Source organism: Hetaerina americana, unplaced genomic scaffold (genome assembly GCF_022747635.1).
Source record: "Hetaerina americana unplaced genomic scaffold, ioHetAmer1.1.p SCAF_2, whole genome shotgun sequence".
Taxonomy (NCBI): Eukaryota; Metazoa; Arthropoda; class Insecta; order Odonata; family Calopterygidae; genus Hetaerina; species Hetaerina americana.
The window spans coordinates 17,925,856-17,939,045 of record NW_027286763.1 but is presented as its reverse complement, the minus strand read 5'-3'; the positions used below and the strand labels follow the sequence as shown (position 1 = coordinate 17,939,045).

At 40.8% G+C, this 13,190-nt stretch overlaps 1 protein-coding gene across 1 annotated transcript in view; it reads left to right on the top strand.

Annotated features, from left to right (window-relative positions):
• The window catches only part of LOC139687589 (tyrosine-protein kinase Dnt-like), a 772,241-nt gene that overhangs the window by 540,623 nt on the left and 218,428 nt on the right, over positions 1 to 13,190 (top strand). The window contains exon 6 of the mRNA XM_071584808.1: positions 11,819 to 12,068. Coding sequence (XP_071440909.1) covers positions 11,819 to 12,068 — 250 coding nt within the window. The remainder of the gene's footprint in view (positions 1 to 11,818; positions 12,069 to 13,190) is intronic.

Below are 13,190 nucleotides of genomic sequence, written 5' to 3'. Positions count from 1 at the left end.
TAACAAATGGAAGTTAACATGTATTAATATGTAACTAATTGAGTGCTACAAAACATTTATATTTGAAATAAAATCTTATCTGTCCTACCTAACTAACTACGTACCTGTTTGCTGCAAGCCCCTTCTTCTTATTTTTTTCAACCTCAAAAAACCATAAATTAGTAACAGCGATCATTGTGTATCCAATCCTACAACATTTCAATTAAACATCAACTCTGGATTTCCCTGCAAAAGAGTAATTATATCCATACAAAACGTTTTTTCAACTCGCGAGAATACTCTCCACAGTGGCCAGCGAAAGATTATGAAAAAGTCGCTAGCATTATCAGCAAGAAATTATAAAGTTATTAAGCATTCTTCGCACTTTTACGAATAATCATTACTCGAAGTGTTGATACACTCCTATATTACAATATTGTAATTCTCTCTCATTTTTCTCGGACCCTAAATCATGGATGCGTAGTTCTAAATTCCTAGTGTCACATTGGAACGAGTATACTAAATAATTCGAAAGACAGTTTGGTGCTATGAATTTCTACATAAACCTTTCCTATTTAACCTAATTACCTCTATGCTCTTCATAAATTTTAATTTGCTACTTTTAGAGTGATCATGTTAATTATATAGCCATTGAAGATACATTAGAACGCGATTTCAGAAGAAACGAGAATTAATATGCAGGTAAATTAATTCCTACAAAAATTACCGCCAACACAGTGATCAATTGAGAGATTGTTTTTATGAATGGGAGTAGGCTTTGTGTAATGCTAAGCCCAGCGGCGAGTGGAATTCGCGCATCATGGCGGGGGGAGGGGACAGCTTCTATTTCTGTGCTTGGTGGTTTCCGTGGTTATCAGAAGTGCATAATATCCGAGAAATCACACAGCTTGTACGAGGTCGCATTGCTGCTCTGAGGGTGTCCGGGGGTGACGCACGGAATCGAACCCTTTGGACATAGACCCAAAGGTTTTACCCTAGTACCTGATATATATATATATATATATATATATATATATATATATATATATATATATATAATGATGGAGGATAATGTTTACTATATGTAAGTTTTACACCCGAGCTATGTTCAATGGACGCGTTGATTTAGCTCGATGACACGATATACGCTTGCATCTATCGGCGTGCTTCCCCTAGATTAAAGAAGCGGTCTCAAAGGTTGAGGTTAGAGGATCATGCGTGAGATCAAAGGCATGAGGGCGCGTAGCGTGGCAACTGAAGGGATCGGGGACGGAGGGGAAGGAATGAAGCGCGGTAAGGTTCTGGCCGTCGCCCCTAACTGCGTGCGGGGGCAGGGTACGATAGCGAGCGGACGGGGCTGCGGAGCGCGAGTCGATTGGGCGGGGGTGGCAGGTTGAGTGGAGATTAATGGGCGTCTTTGGGGCGGGAGAAGGGCAGCCGGGAGGGGAAGGAAGGGCCGTGAAGGGCGAGATCCTTCCTTGTCAACCACCAGGAGGACCGCAGTCATCGACCAGGCTGGTTTCCTAGGTGAGGTTCATCTTGCGCTACTAGCCGTCGCATAAGAGTCCAGCTTGTGTTATGAGATCACGAGCCTAAAGGGTGATAGGTGTTCTTTAATAATCGTGATCTCAGATGTAAATAAGAACCTTTATAAAGCTGTCTATAAACTAACCGTAGCTGTGTGTTCACTGGTGCCATAATTTTCAATACCAGCATTCCGCCATGTTCTGTCATACATCATCATAATCAAATCTCGAATCCCGGATCGTGAAAATTGCATTGACAGTATTATTTCAAAATTATAAACGTGCTTTCTTTTTTGATCAAGAAGGAGAAGTTCCAAAAATCAATTCCCAATACGGTGATTCATTTTATTTTTTAGTATCTTGAATGCTCCTACGTGATATTCTCTGCCGTTGTGAACACGAATTGGGTAAGTGATAACACGTTCCATGTCTCGGTTCATTCCTAAGTCAAATTCTGTTTATTTATCGTCGTCTCCCAACCTGCTAATGCAATGCGAGGTTAGGATTCCCTTTTACCCGGGTACTAACTTATACTACACAAATATATGGTAGAACTAGAGTGCCATCTAAAGCTATCGACCTGTGAAATTGGATATTATGTGTAAGGCGGAGCTGTTATGATCGTAAATGCGGCAACTAGGTCTCACAAATTTTGGTGTTTCTAGGGAATATGCACAAAACTTTCGCTGTTCCTAGCCTCAAATCCACCGGAAGACCACGAACTACAACTATCAGCTTAGCTTAATGTTGTCCATACATGCTATAAGATTATCGAAATGAAACCTAAGAAAGTTGAACACAATTATATATTTCGATGTTAGCTGATAATTTATTTTTAAGAAAAGGAAGCGGGTATTCAGCCCGTGAGCATGTTTCATTCTTCCTCACCTTGTGCAGTTACCCCACCGAGGATACATTTTTTCAACTCTCGACTTCATCATTTTATTCCAATCATGCATCATATTTCCACTCCTCTATTAATTACTGAATATTTCATTTTGGAAGCTTATTTCAAATTCACCTCTCTTCGTCTTTTTGCTCTTGTCACGGGACGCCACTGGTGAGTTTAGACAACCGTTAATATACGAGGGTCATCAGGAAAGTAGTACCCGTTCGTGCCGCATGAAGTGCTGACGACGCGAGTAGCCGCTGGACGAGGTCAGATAGCTTCAGTGGCTTGTCTGCCTTCTCTGAGCCAAGTTGCGTGACGCTAGCATTGCCTGTGTTGTTTCTGTGATTGTTTACAATGTTTAAAAAAATTGAGAACGCCGCCAGTTGTGAAGTGAGGGCAGTGATTAAATTCCTCAATGCTAGAAACGTTCGCCCATGTGATATTCATCGCCAATTAAAGGAGGTGTATGGAGACAATGTAATGGACGAGTCGTCTGTTCGGCGGTGGTGTCGCAACTTCAACATGGGGAGGGGGAACACACACGACGATGAGCGTTCGGAGAGACCGTCTGTCATTACAGACCAACTGGTGAGCTCAGTTGACGAATTCGTGAGGAACGATCGGCGCGTCACAATTGATGACATCTGTGAGCATTTTCCCAATGTTTCTCGAACAATTGTTCATGAAATTGTTAAACACCATCTGCATTATGCAAAAATTTGTGCAAGATGGGTCCCTCGCGTATCTCAATGAGCTGGCGGCGAAGGACTATGCAGCAGGAATACAGAAACTTGTCACACGTTATGACAAATGCCTTAATTTGCTTGGAGATTATGTTGAGAAGTAGTTTAAAGTATCCTCTTTCAAATAAAATTTTTTATGTTTGTTAATATTTACTTTTGTGTCTTTATTTCACGAACGGGTATTACTTTCCGGATGACCCTCGTATTATTACAATCGAATGATGAATGCACCCTATTGGTTGATCAGTCTTATTTTATTGATTATTAGTTTGATTCGTCTATCTTTTTCCCGGCGAGCACGTGGCTAGCATGGTAAATAAAAGCATTGCTGATCAGGAATGTCAAGTTCAAATCCGATTCGTGTCTCGGAAACATCATAGCTACTGTAATCACAGCTGCTGGATTTAACTCTATAGCCGCCAAAATTCCATTGGGAACTGCAAGAGGTATTTCAAGACTGTCAATTAAGCCTTTTTGTTGATGACTATTTAATTTGTTAATGATATTTCACTCTCTTTCTCTTGTACAATATTTACACTTCATTCTTATTTTTACAGTTACACCAACTTTGAATGCCTCGTACCCGTAATATTTAGAAGATATACTCTTCCTACAATTGTTCACAGCTTTTTTTCAATTTCGTGCCAATTAAATAGTCTAATGCACCACCGAAATTTTGTTCTTGATTTATGAAGTAATGGATTCTCTATATCATCTGCCAATATTTCTACAATTTGAATTTGCTAGCGTGCAAAATATAATGAATTGAACACTACGGCTGACCTCACGTAACAAATAACTAAAGTGATTACATACATTTGAGTAAAAACAGAGAAAACACTTGAAGAGCAATGAGAGAGTATGTTTGTTTTTCCTTATCCATGTTGACTATTGCTTCCTAATTTAGAGCTCATTAATTTTCCATTACTCATTAATCAATCTGAAACAAAGGTGAACAAATCTGTGTGATCTTCAATCGGCTCGAGTGATGATATCACTCCGCAGAGTGTGATTCACTCCGTCCCTCTCCAATTGGAACGCGAGAAGGAGCGAACAGCCGGAGCAATTTGCAGCTCTCCGTTGTGAACTTAGGAATTCGGAGATGCGGTTCGTAATAATCAGCAATAATGAAGTTTGCTTATGCGTACTCGGTCATTGAGAGACGAGAGAAAAGGAATAACGGCTTTGCAGTGAAAAAAACGGTGGCTCCGCGAGGAATGGGGAGGGGATGTGGGGGCGAGAGAACAAGAAAAACAAAAGATAAGCGAGGGGGGGTGGAGGAGGGGGAGGGGCAAGAAAGGGAGGACGCGAGCGGGAAGATGGAGTGTGGAGCTCCGTTGGAGGTGAATGGAGGTTAAAGGATGCGCGGGCAGAATGAAAAATGTCCGAGGGAAGCTCATTGGCCATGCAGATTAGAACGCAGGGTAGGGCAGGGGGGATGGACAGGGGGGGGGGTAGAAGGAGATATTAAAGGGAGATGTGAGGAGGGGGGTCGGTTGGGAAAGTTTTGGAGGGGGGAGAGGGAGTTGGGAGTTGGAGCGGAGAGTTAATGGAGGGCGGAGTGGATGTGATGCGGGGAATGCGAGGGATGGGAGGGCGGTGGATGTGTGCTCCCCTTAAATATCCCTTCGGAAAAGAAAACTAGCGACGCGTACGGTGTGATAATTTCGGCTTTTAACTTTCCAATGTGATTTTGGTCGATTTATCTGTTAGGCTTATCGACATCGAAAAGTGAATGGGCAGCTTAAGTGTTACACCTCACGCACACATTTAAGAGAGAGCATACTACCCGTATCACGGTTGTATCATGACGAAATAACACACTTTACATAGTTATACCATTTCATTTTTCACAAACTTTAATTTGCTGAGGCAAACGTGACAGTAATATTGGCTTCTTTCATTTGAAATTTATTGATAAATACCCGCTTCCTTTAGTTATAATCTAATACTAACTCACGAAAAATATAGCGAGTAAAATATACTTGACTAAAATGCTAAATATAAATAAAAAATAACCAACAGACTACCACTTTTTTTAAGAGAGCTTCGGATGACAGCTCAATTGCTTCTCCCTTGCGATAGGGACTCTATGACTCGTGAAATAAAGGGTTATAATATCATGAAAGTTAAATATCTAATAGCTAAGAGAAAGTATGCCTGACGTTCATTAAAAACCCTTTAACCTTGAAATAATTAATCATAAGGGTTGTTTTTAACTTACCATCTCTGATATTTCCAATAACTAGCATTTGCAAATAATGTATTGGTAATTTCTGAATATATACGAAAGATATACACGTACTACGTTGCATTTGAAAAATTAAAATGAAGCAGCAGTTGGTAAACGCAAATCAGATGCACGTGTTATGTTTCAAGTGGTGCAGGGCTTGACGACGCATCGAATGTAACTGAGGCTGGTCATCGCGCAAGAGGACTGCAGGCGTAGCGGCATCGCTCAGCCTGCGTGGCTCTTTATGAGATCGCAATCGGATGCGGATCCCGGCGCTTGAGGAAGTAGGCCCGGGTAGCTAATGCCCGGCTTTTGGAGCGAGGGAGACGGGGGGAGAGGGTCGCACTTGAGGCGGGCAGGCATCCCCCTCGCATTCCCCCCCGCACCGCCCCATATTTATTCCAGCCGCACTATCTCGGGGAGATCGCGGTGCCTGGGATTCTTCGGGGGGGGGGCGTGATTTGCGGGACGGGTGCGTTCATTTGTCGCGAGCGAGGGGAGGAGCGGAATGGGGTGGGAGGTGTTGGTCAGGAGCGGCGGTCGGTACAAGGGGCAGAGAATGGAGAGAGGTAGGTGGGGAAGGGAAGTGGAAGGCGAAGGCAAACTTACGATGGAAAGAAAAAAGAAAGTCCTTTCTTCTCATCTTAACCAAAAATCTCTAATTTTTCTAGTCAATAATTATTCGTGATGGACAACACATTAAGTGAGCTTGAATACGAGAATGGTTACGCAGCATCTACGCAAAAAAGCGTATATATATATATATATATATATATATATATATATATATATATATATATATATATATATATATATATATCTCTTGAGCTCAACTTTTATATCTGCGGGGTCTTTATGCAACCAAGTGCCCCGATTCTCAGTGTAAATAACGTTTCTTCCATAACTCAAGTGATTAGAGCATCGGCCCTGCAAGTCCAAAGATCCGGTGTTCAAGTCACGCTCAAAGAAGTATTTTTGCGTTTGTGATCTGCTCGATTCCTAATTCCCAACCTCTCCTGTGCCCATCCTTTATATGTGTTCCTATCCCTTTTCCTTGTACAAGTTTGTACTTTTTTCCTTGTATCGATTTCCATGTGAATGAATATTTTTTCGTCATATGGCGGTATTTAGTGTTTGAATTTATATAACGTATATACCGATATATAGTAATGATGTCAAGAAAAGGCTTGCAAAACCTTGATAATAGAGCGTGTTTTTCTACGGTGCGGAAACAAGGTCACTGAAGCAGGATGATAGTCATAGATTGGAGGCTTTTACGGAATGTGAGAGTGGCGAAGAATGGAGAAGTTCACGTAGGCAGAAAGGAAAATAAATGAAGAAGTGCAAGGTATGGAGGGGAGGAGAGGGAATTGCTGGGAGGAATCCTAAGGAGATAGGAAAAATGGGTGCAAAGCTTATTGATTGATAGTGGGATATTGAAGACTGTCAGAGGGAAAAATGTCGGGCAACCGTGGAAGGAGCAAGAATATGAAATGAATGCTGGACAGAAATAAAGGAGGAAAGAAATATGCAGATTTAAGAGGGGCAAGAGAGACAGGAATTGTCACTGTTTCGTTTGATAGCTGGTGTTCATCTAAACCTACCTTAACCAGTAGATTACCGATAATTTATAGATATAACTAAATATATGTTATGTAGACATATTATTATTATTAGGTAATCTACCGGTTAAGTTAGGTTTTTGGATGGTCACAGTAACTAAATAAATATTTATTAAATAAAATATTATATAAATAAATATTTTGACTCCTAACAAAACACAAAATGCAGTATCCTACTCTATATCAGGTCCCTCTTCATCTCTGGGTACTTCCGTCCTACCTTCATCCCGTCCGACGTCCCTATCAGGTTCCTTCCCTTTCCTCGTTTGCCCAACATTCTCCCCTCTATTATATTCTTCAACATCCCACTGTCGGTCAATACGCCCTTCATCCACTTTTCCTGCCTCCATAAGATTCCCCTCTCTTCGCCCACCATGCCAAGTACTTACTCATTTGTTTTCTTCTCGGTCCTTTTCATCTTTTCCATTCTTCTCCACACCCACATCAAAAGCCTCCAGTAAACGTCTATCCTCCTGCTTCAATGGCCACGTTTCCGCGCCGTACATAGCTACGCTCCATATAAAAGTTTTAACGAGTCTTTTCTTAATATCCTTACTCAACTTCACTGTCATCAACTCCCTCCTCCTTGTGAAAACCTCTTTGCCTAGCGCAATTCTTCTCCATGCGTCCCTACTACTTTGACTTTGTTGGTCCAAAACAGTTCCGAGATACGTAAACTGTTATATACACAATTATGTATGTATAAATATATGTACACACAGGTATGCACACATATATATATATGTATATATATATATATGTATATATATATATATATATATATATATATATATGTATATATATATATGTATGTATATATATATATATATATATATATGTATATATATATATATGTATAAATATATATATATATATATATATATATGTGTGTGTGTATATATATATATATAGAGAGAGAGAGAAAATTTAACGAGCAAATTTATATACGAGTATATATAAATTTGTTCGTATACGTATATAACTTTGCTCGTTAAATTTTCCCTATTGTCCGGCTGGTGGTACATAACGTGTGAATATTTTTGTTCCAATTTCTATTTATAATATTTCATTGCTTTTATTATTTTTTTGGCACTAATACCCTGACTCTTCAGCATTACGCTCATTATTTTATGAAAATTGATGTCCCGAATTGTCGAATTTCATCGTTCATATTATATAATCTTTAATTTCAATTCTTTCAATGAATTATCCACGGTTTCCGATGCATTCATTACCCCTGATAATCGGGAGTTGGCCATGCGTTTAATGAATATTGCATTATAATGAAAACTATAAAATCAATGAAATAAAAGAATACGATTAGCCGGGAGAGGATCGTGGACTGTGATCGAACACAGTGGTTCCAATGGCAAGAGAATGCCGCTGCAAGCAGTGCGTATGACTCCATGGAATCAAGACATAATGTCTATCTAGAGTGTCTGGGGTGAAAAGTTGGGGGACATCGGCAAGGATTTTTATGAACCATGGAGTTACATTGGCCGCGGTTTCTCCGAGGGGGGGTGGGGGAAGGCTCGAGTCATGAATGGCGAGGTGAGTGACGTGCGGATGGGATCTCGGGGAGGCCGGGAAGTCAAACCCGTCGCACAGGCAATCCAGATTGCGGATTACGAATTTTTGGGACTACATTTTTCACGCAACCCACGAGGGGTAAAAATTCATTAAGCATTATAATTAATAAATAGTAATGCACTTGAAATAACTTGGTGCCACGCGAAGAGGTACCTACATTTGGAAAAGTACCTCTTTGCCATAGGAAACTGGATCCGGTATTATCCTTGGGTTAAAAAATATACGAGTACACCTTATTCAACTTATTGAATGATTAATTAAAAAATTGTATTAGCAATTTTTAAAATTTTTAACTAATCATGATATTCCACCACATTACTCCTGAAACGTCTCTTTGTATGTTGAATGATCTTCATCTAATCTCAAGTATGACTCAATACGAAAATTTTAACTCGGCACCAAAGCTTAAATGACTGCAGTGGTACCAAGTTGTCAATTGTCGAATTTCTTCTCGAAGTATTTAGTACAGGTTTTATGACCCAGCAAAAGTATTAACTTGATATACTCCCGAATTTTGCTCTTCCAGCATAGTATTCGATATGTGGATCTTTATCAAAGTGCATAAGCTGCACAAATACAGCTGTACTTATGGTGGTCATATGGTACTATAAGCTGTACTTATGGTGGCCATCAGGGATACCTAATTTTATCTAAATTATTATCTTTACCAAACGTCACGTTGTCAACCAGTAAGTAGCAGTAACTAGTAGTAAAACTTCCGAGGTGGAATAGCGCATTTTGTGACCAGTTGAAATATATTAGGAAATATGTGAAGATGAAAGGCTAAAATATAACTGAGGGAGAATAAATCTTATTGAGAAATACAAAACAAGAAAAATTGACCATAATTTGACTCGAAGTAAGATAAAGTAATTTAATGGATTCATGGGAGGACATTCCATCAAGAAACGAACAGAAGATTAATGAGACGATGGTAAAATAGTGTCTATTAAACATTCCTCGGATTGAAACGAAATTATCCTGTTTCCAGTTTTATATTGCGATTAAAAAATGGTACAAGAGAGTACTAGTACTGTCGATTAACGCACAAATATTGAATGCAGTTTGAGAAAATGATTACTATGACGGTGAAAATTTCTAAGGATCCTTCTTGATAACTGCGACTTTTTGTACAACTGGTGAATGTTTCATAAATATTTCCCCGACGAAAAATGCAAATTTTATATTTCCCTGGAGCAACCTTTTGGAGTCTAAGCTGAAACTGGTGCAGATGAAACGGCTCTTACGGACGTCGACCCATGAACTTAGGCGAAAATTTACCAGTTGCAAATCGAGAAATGTTACGTCAAGTGAGTGAAGAAAGAAGAGGGGGAGGAAGGGTGAAGTCCGATGAGGAGGAGAGAGAAAGGGAAGGGCCTGAGTGGGGTCGGATTAAAAGAAGCTGTCGGTGGAGGGATGAGTGGAGGCAGGAGATATAACCAAGGTGGAAGGATAGGGGTGGGGTGAATCGCAATGGGGATGGTGGGTAGGGGAGAAAATAGGGAGGGGCTTGGGAACTAGGAGGGGGGAAGGAAGGAAGGGTCCCTCGGAAGACGTTTTCCGGGTAGTAGGGGAAGAAATTGAGCACCAATTGCCCTTACACTAAGCTCAGTGGAATTAAAATAGATCCTTAATCACCTTGACGCCTGACTTGTCTTTAGACCCTAAGATTTTTATCGTTAATTTACGAAGGTAATATATGAAGTTCTCGGAATAGAATAGAAATAAACGACTTACCGGAGAGAAACTTTTCTCTATTTTTCAATACTGTCTCCCTGTAAAATAATGCACTTAGTTCAGTGATGTTCCAACATCATGATCCCATCTCGAACATTAGATTCCTTCAGGCCAGCAAAATACCCGTCTATTTCGGTTATTAGTTCTTTGATTGAAGATAATCTTCGTCCACGGAGGAATATTTTGAGCCTAGGAAAGAGATGGATGGATATCTGATGGAAGCAAATCAGGTGAATAAGGCTGGTAGGGCACAAATTTGTATCTTAGTTCACGTGTTTTCCTTGGAAAGACACTTGGATGTCGTTGGGCATTGCCTTGATGAAAGATGACTTTCTTCTTGGCCAAGCCTGGTCCTTTTTGTGTATCTTTTGCGTTAGTTAGTCCAGAAGGTTAGCGATATATTGTTCCGTGATTTTTTGACCAGTGGCAATATAATCTATTGGCAGAATTCCTTTCGCATACCAGAAAACTGAATCGATCACCGTTCCGGCCGAACCCATTTCCTATGCTTTTTTTGCTGGTGGAAAGTCAATATGTCTCCCGTGCTTTGACTTCTGTTTTGCCTCGGGAGTATAGTGGACCCAAGCCAAGTACCTAAAGGACAGATTAACTACTGTTTCAAATTGATCTAGCAGTTGCATCGCAGTAATATTTCTACGCATGATATTCAATGGTTTTTAATTACATAAAATATAAAAGAATTAATTTAAACGGCAAATTAACTATATTTTTCTCTAACCAATAAATTATCGCTACTAATTCGCCGAAGTTATTAAAGAAAACATAATGTTTGCGATAAAATTATGCGGATATTTGGATGTAACTTCTACGGAATAACAAAATCTGTGGAATATATGAGACCAGGACATAGCAGTTAATATTAGCCTTTCCCTGTCGTTCCTCTGATTTAGCTTTCGTTGCAGTAACAGTTGAATCCGACTGAAGCCATCCAAGATACAAATGCTTGAATTACCATCGGTGCCTCTAAATTGAACTCATCGACGGTACTCGGCAGAAGAATTACCTGAAAGGAGAGTAAGAATAGTACCACCGCGTTAAATTTTAAAATGCTATAGATGAGTAAGCAGGTCCTTTATTAAGATTTTCCAAAAAAATCTGAGAAATTCAAGATATAAAATCTTGCTAGAAGTTCCTTTATTTTATTAATAACAGGACGTAAATATCGACAAGTTTCTCTTTAGAATAGTCTTAAAATTTACTACTCGCTGAGCAACAGTATTATCGTAGATGAAACGACTGTCCTTTTTCCAGTGATATAAAGGTAACTACTGATAGCATAATAATATAGTATATAATACATTGTGATTCGTATACAACATCCTGAACAAGTTTCCCTGTTGTGAAATGTGATTGTAATATCAATGTTAGTGTATTTCTTTGACCTCACATTTGTCATAAGGAATGCCATCGCCTGTTTCGCAATCATTAAATCCTCTCTTCCCTTTCTTCCTTGCTCGCCCGATCCCCTCCATCAGAAGAGAGGCTGCTCAACGAGTCATCGGCCGTGGCGTCCCGTCCCCCCGGCCCGGGTTCGATGGGCGGCGTGATCGCCTCGGCGGCGGGCGGTGGGGGCGTGGGGGCAGTTGGCGGCGCCGGGGGCGCCTTCTACATCGGCGTGGCTTGCGCCTGCGCCATGATCCTGCTCGTCGCGTCCGTGGGGCTCGCCTCGCTGCTCCTGTTGCGCTCCAAGAAGGACGGGCGGAACGGACACCAGGACTCCCTGCAGTGAGTGCAGTCAAACATACCCTTCATCTTAAGCGCATCACAAATCCCGGGAGCGGAGACTTTACTATGCTCACTTCTGTCCGGAAAATGGGACGTTGGGATATAATTTCTGATGCTAGGAGATTTTAAGATAGAGAAGGTGCGCGGTTCATGGGCACCTGATTTTTGAATCGCACAAATACCTCGGCGTCTTTTGATCCCCCAATTCTCAAATGAATGGATACTCACTCGTATTTCTCATTAGCCTGGCCTATCGACGATAAATATGAAAACACTGAGAAATTATCGAAGAAAATTTACTGAGGATGTTTAATTTTTAATTTATGTGTAAAAATTATGCAGCGGCTATTGTTTCGTAAGTCACCAAGACGTATCATAACATAAGTGACATTAGTTTAGCATGAAATTGTATGCCGATTAGTGTAGTGCGTCAAATTTATTTGCATAAAGTAGTCAATAAAATATGACCAGGGATATTCGGCGGTTTCTAATGGTGTCTGTGGGGTTGGGAGAGCTAAAAAGTGTCGTCTGCAGATAGTCTCCTTATATGTTAGTGCCCCCTTTTAGAGTGTGCGTATCTCCCTACCTCATTGGTCAGGGTCATATTAATTACGGAGGTCGCCGGTATCCTCCCTCCATCGATTTTATCCACGTGCTGCTTAACTCTGGCCCTCCTTGTCGTACCACGGGAAATCCCGTCTCCCTTTATTCCTTCAGTCATCAATATGTTTCCCTCCCCTGTCGTCGGGAGTTGAGCAATCCCATTGGTATTCGTTGATGACTCTAGCCATTTGCTATGGCTCCCTTTATCCTTCCTCCAAGACGGTGGGAGGGCGGGGGAGGGGCGAAGAAGGGTTGAAGTGAGAAGGGAGGAAGGAAGGCAGTCGTTGTCAGGGGGGAGGGGGTCGAGCGAGGGGCTGGGAGGATGATCCAAGTATTTCCATGGTCCATTAAAAAAAATAACGGAGGGAGTGAACAATGGGGGAAGAGTGTGAGGGTGGGGGCGTTGCCCAGGAAAGGCCCAAATCGGAAACATCAGGGGGAGAATCAAGTTTTTAAGTTTTTAAAAACCTTGGGATAATTAATCGTATTTTTTAACTTTTATGGGCTTGTTTAGATCTA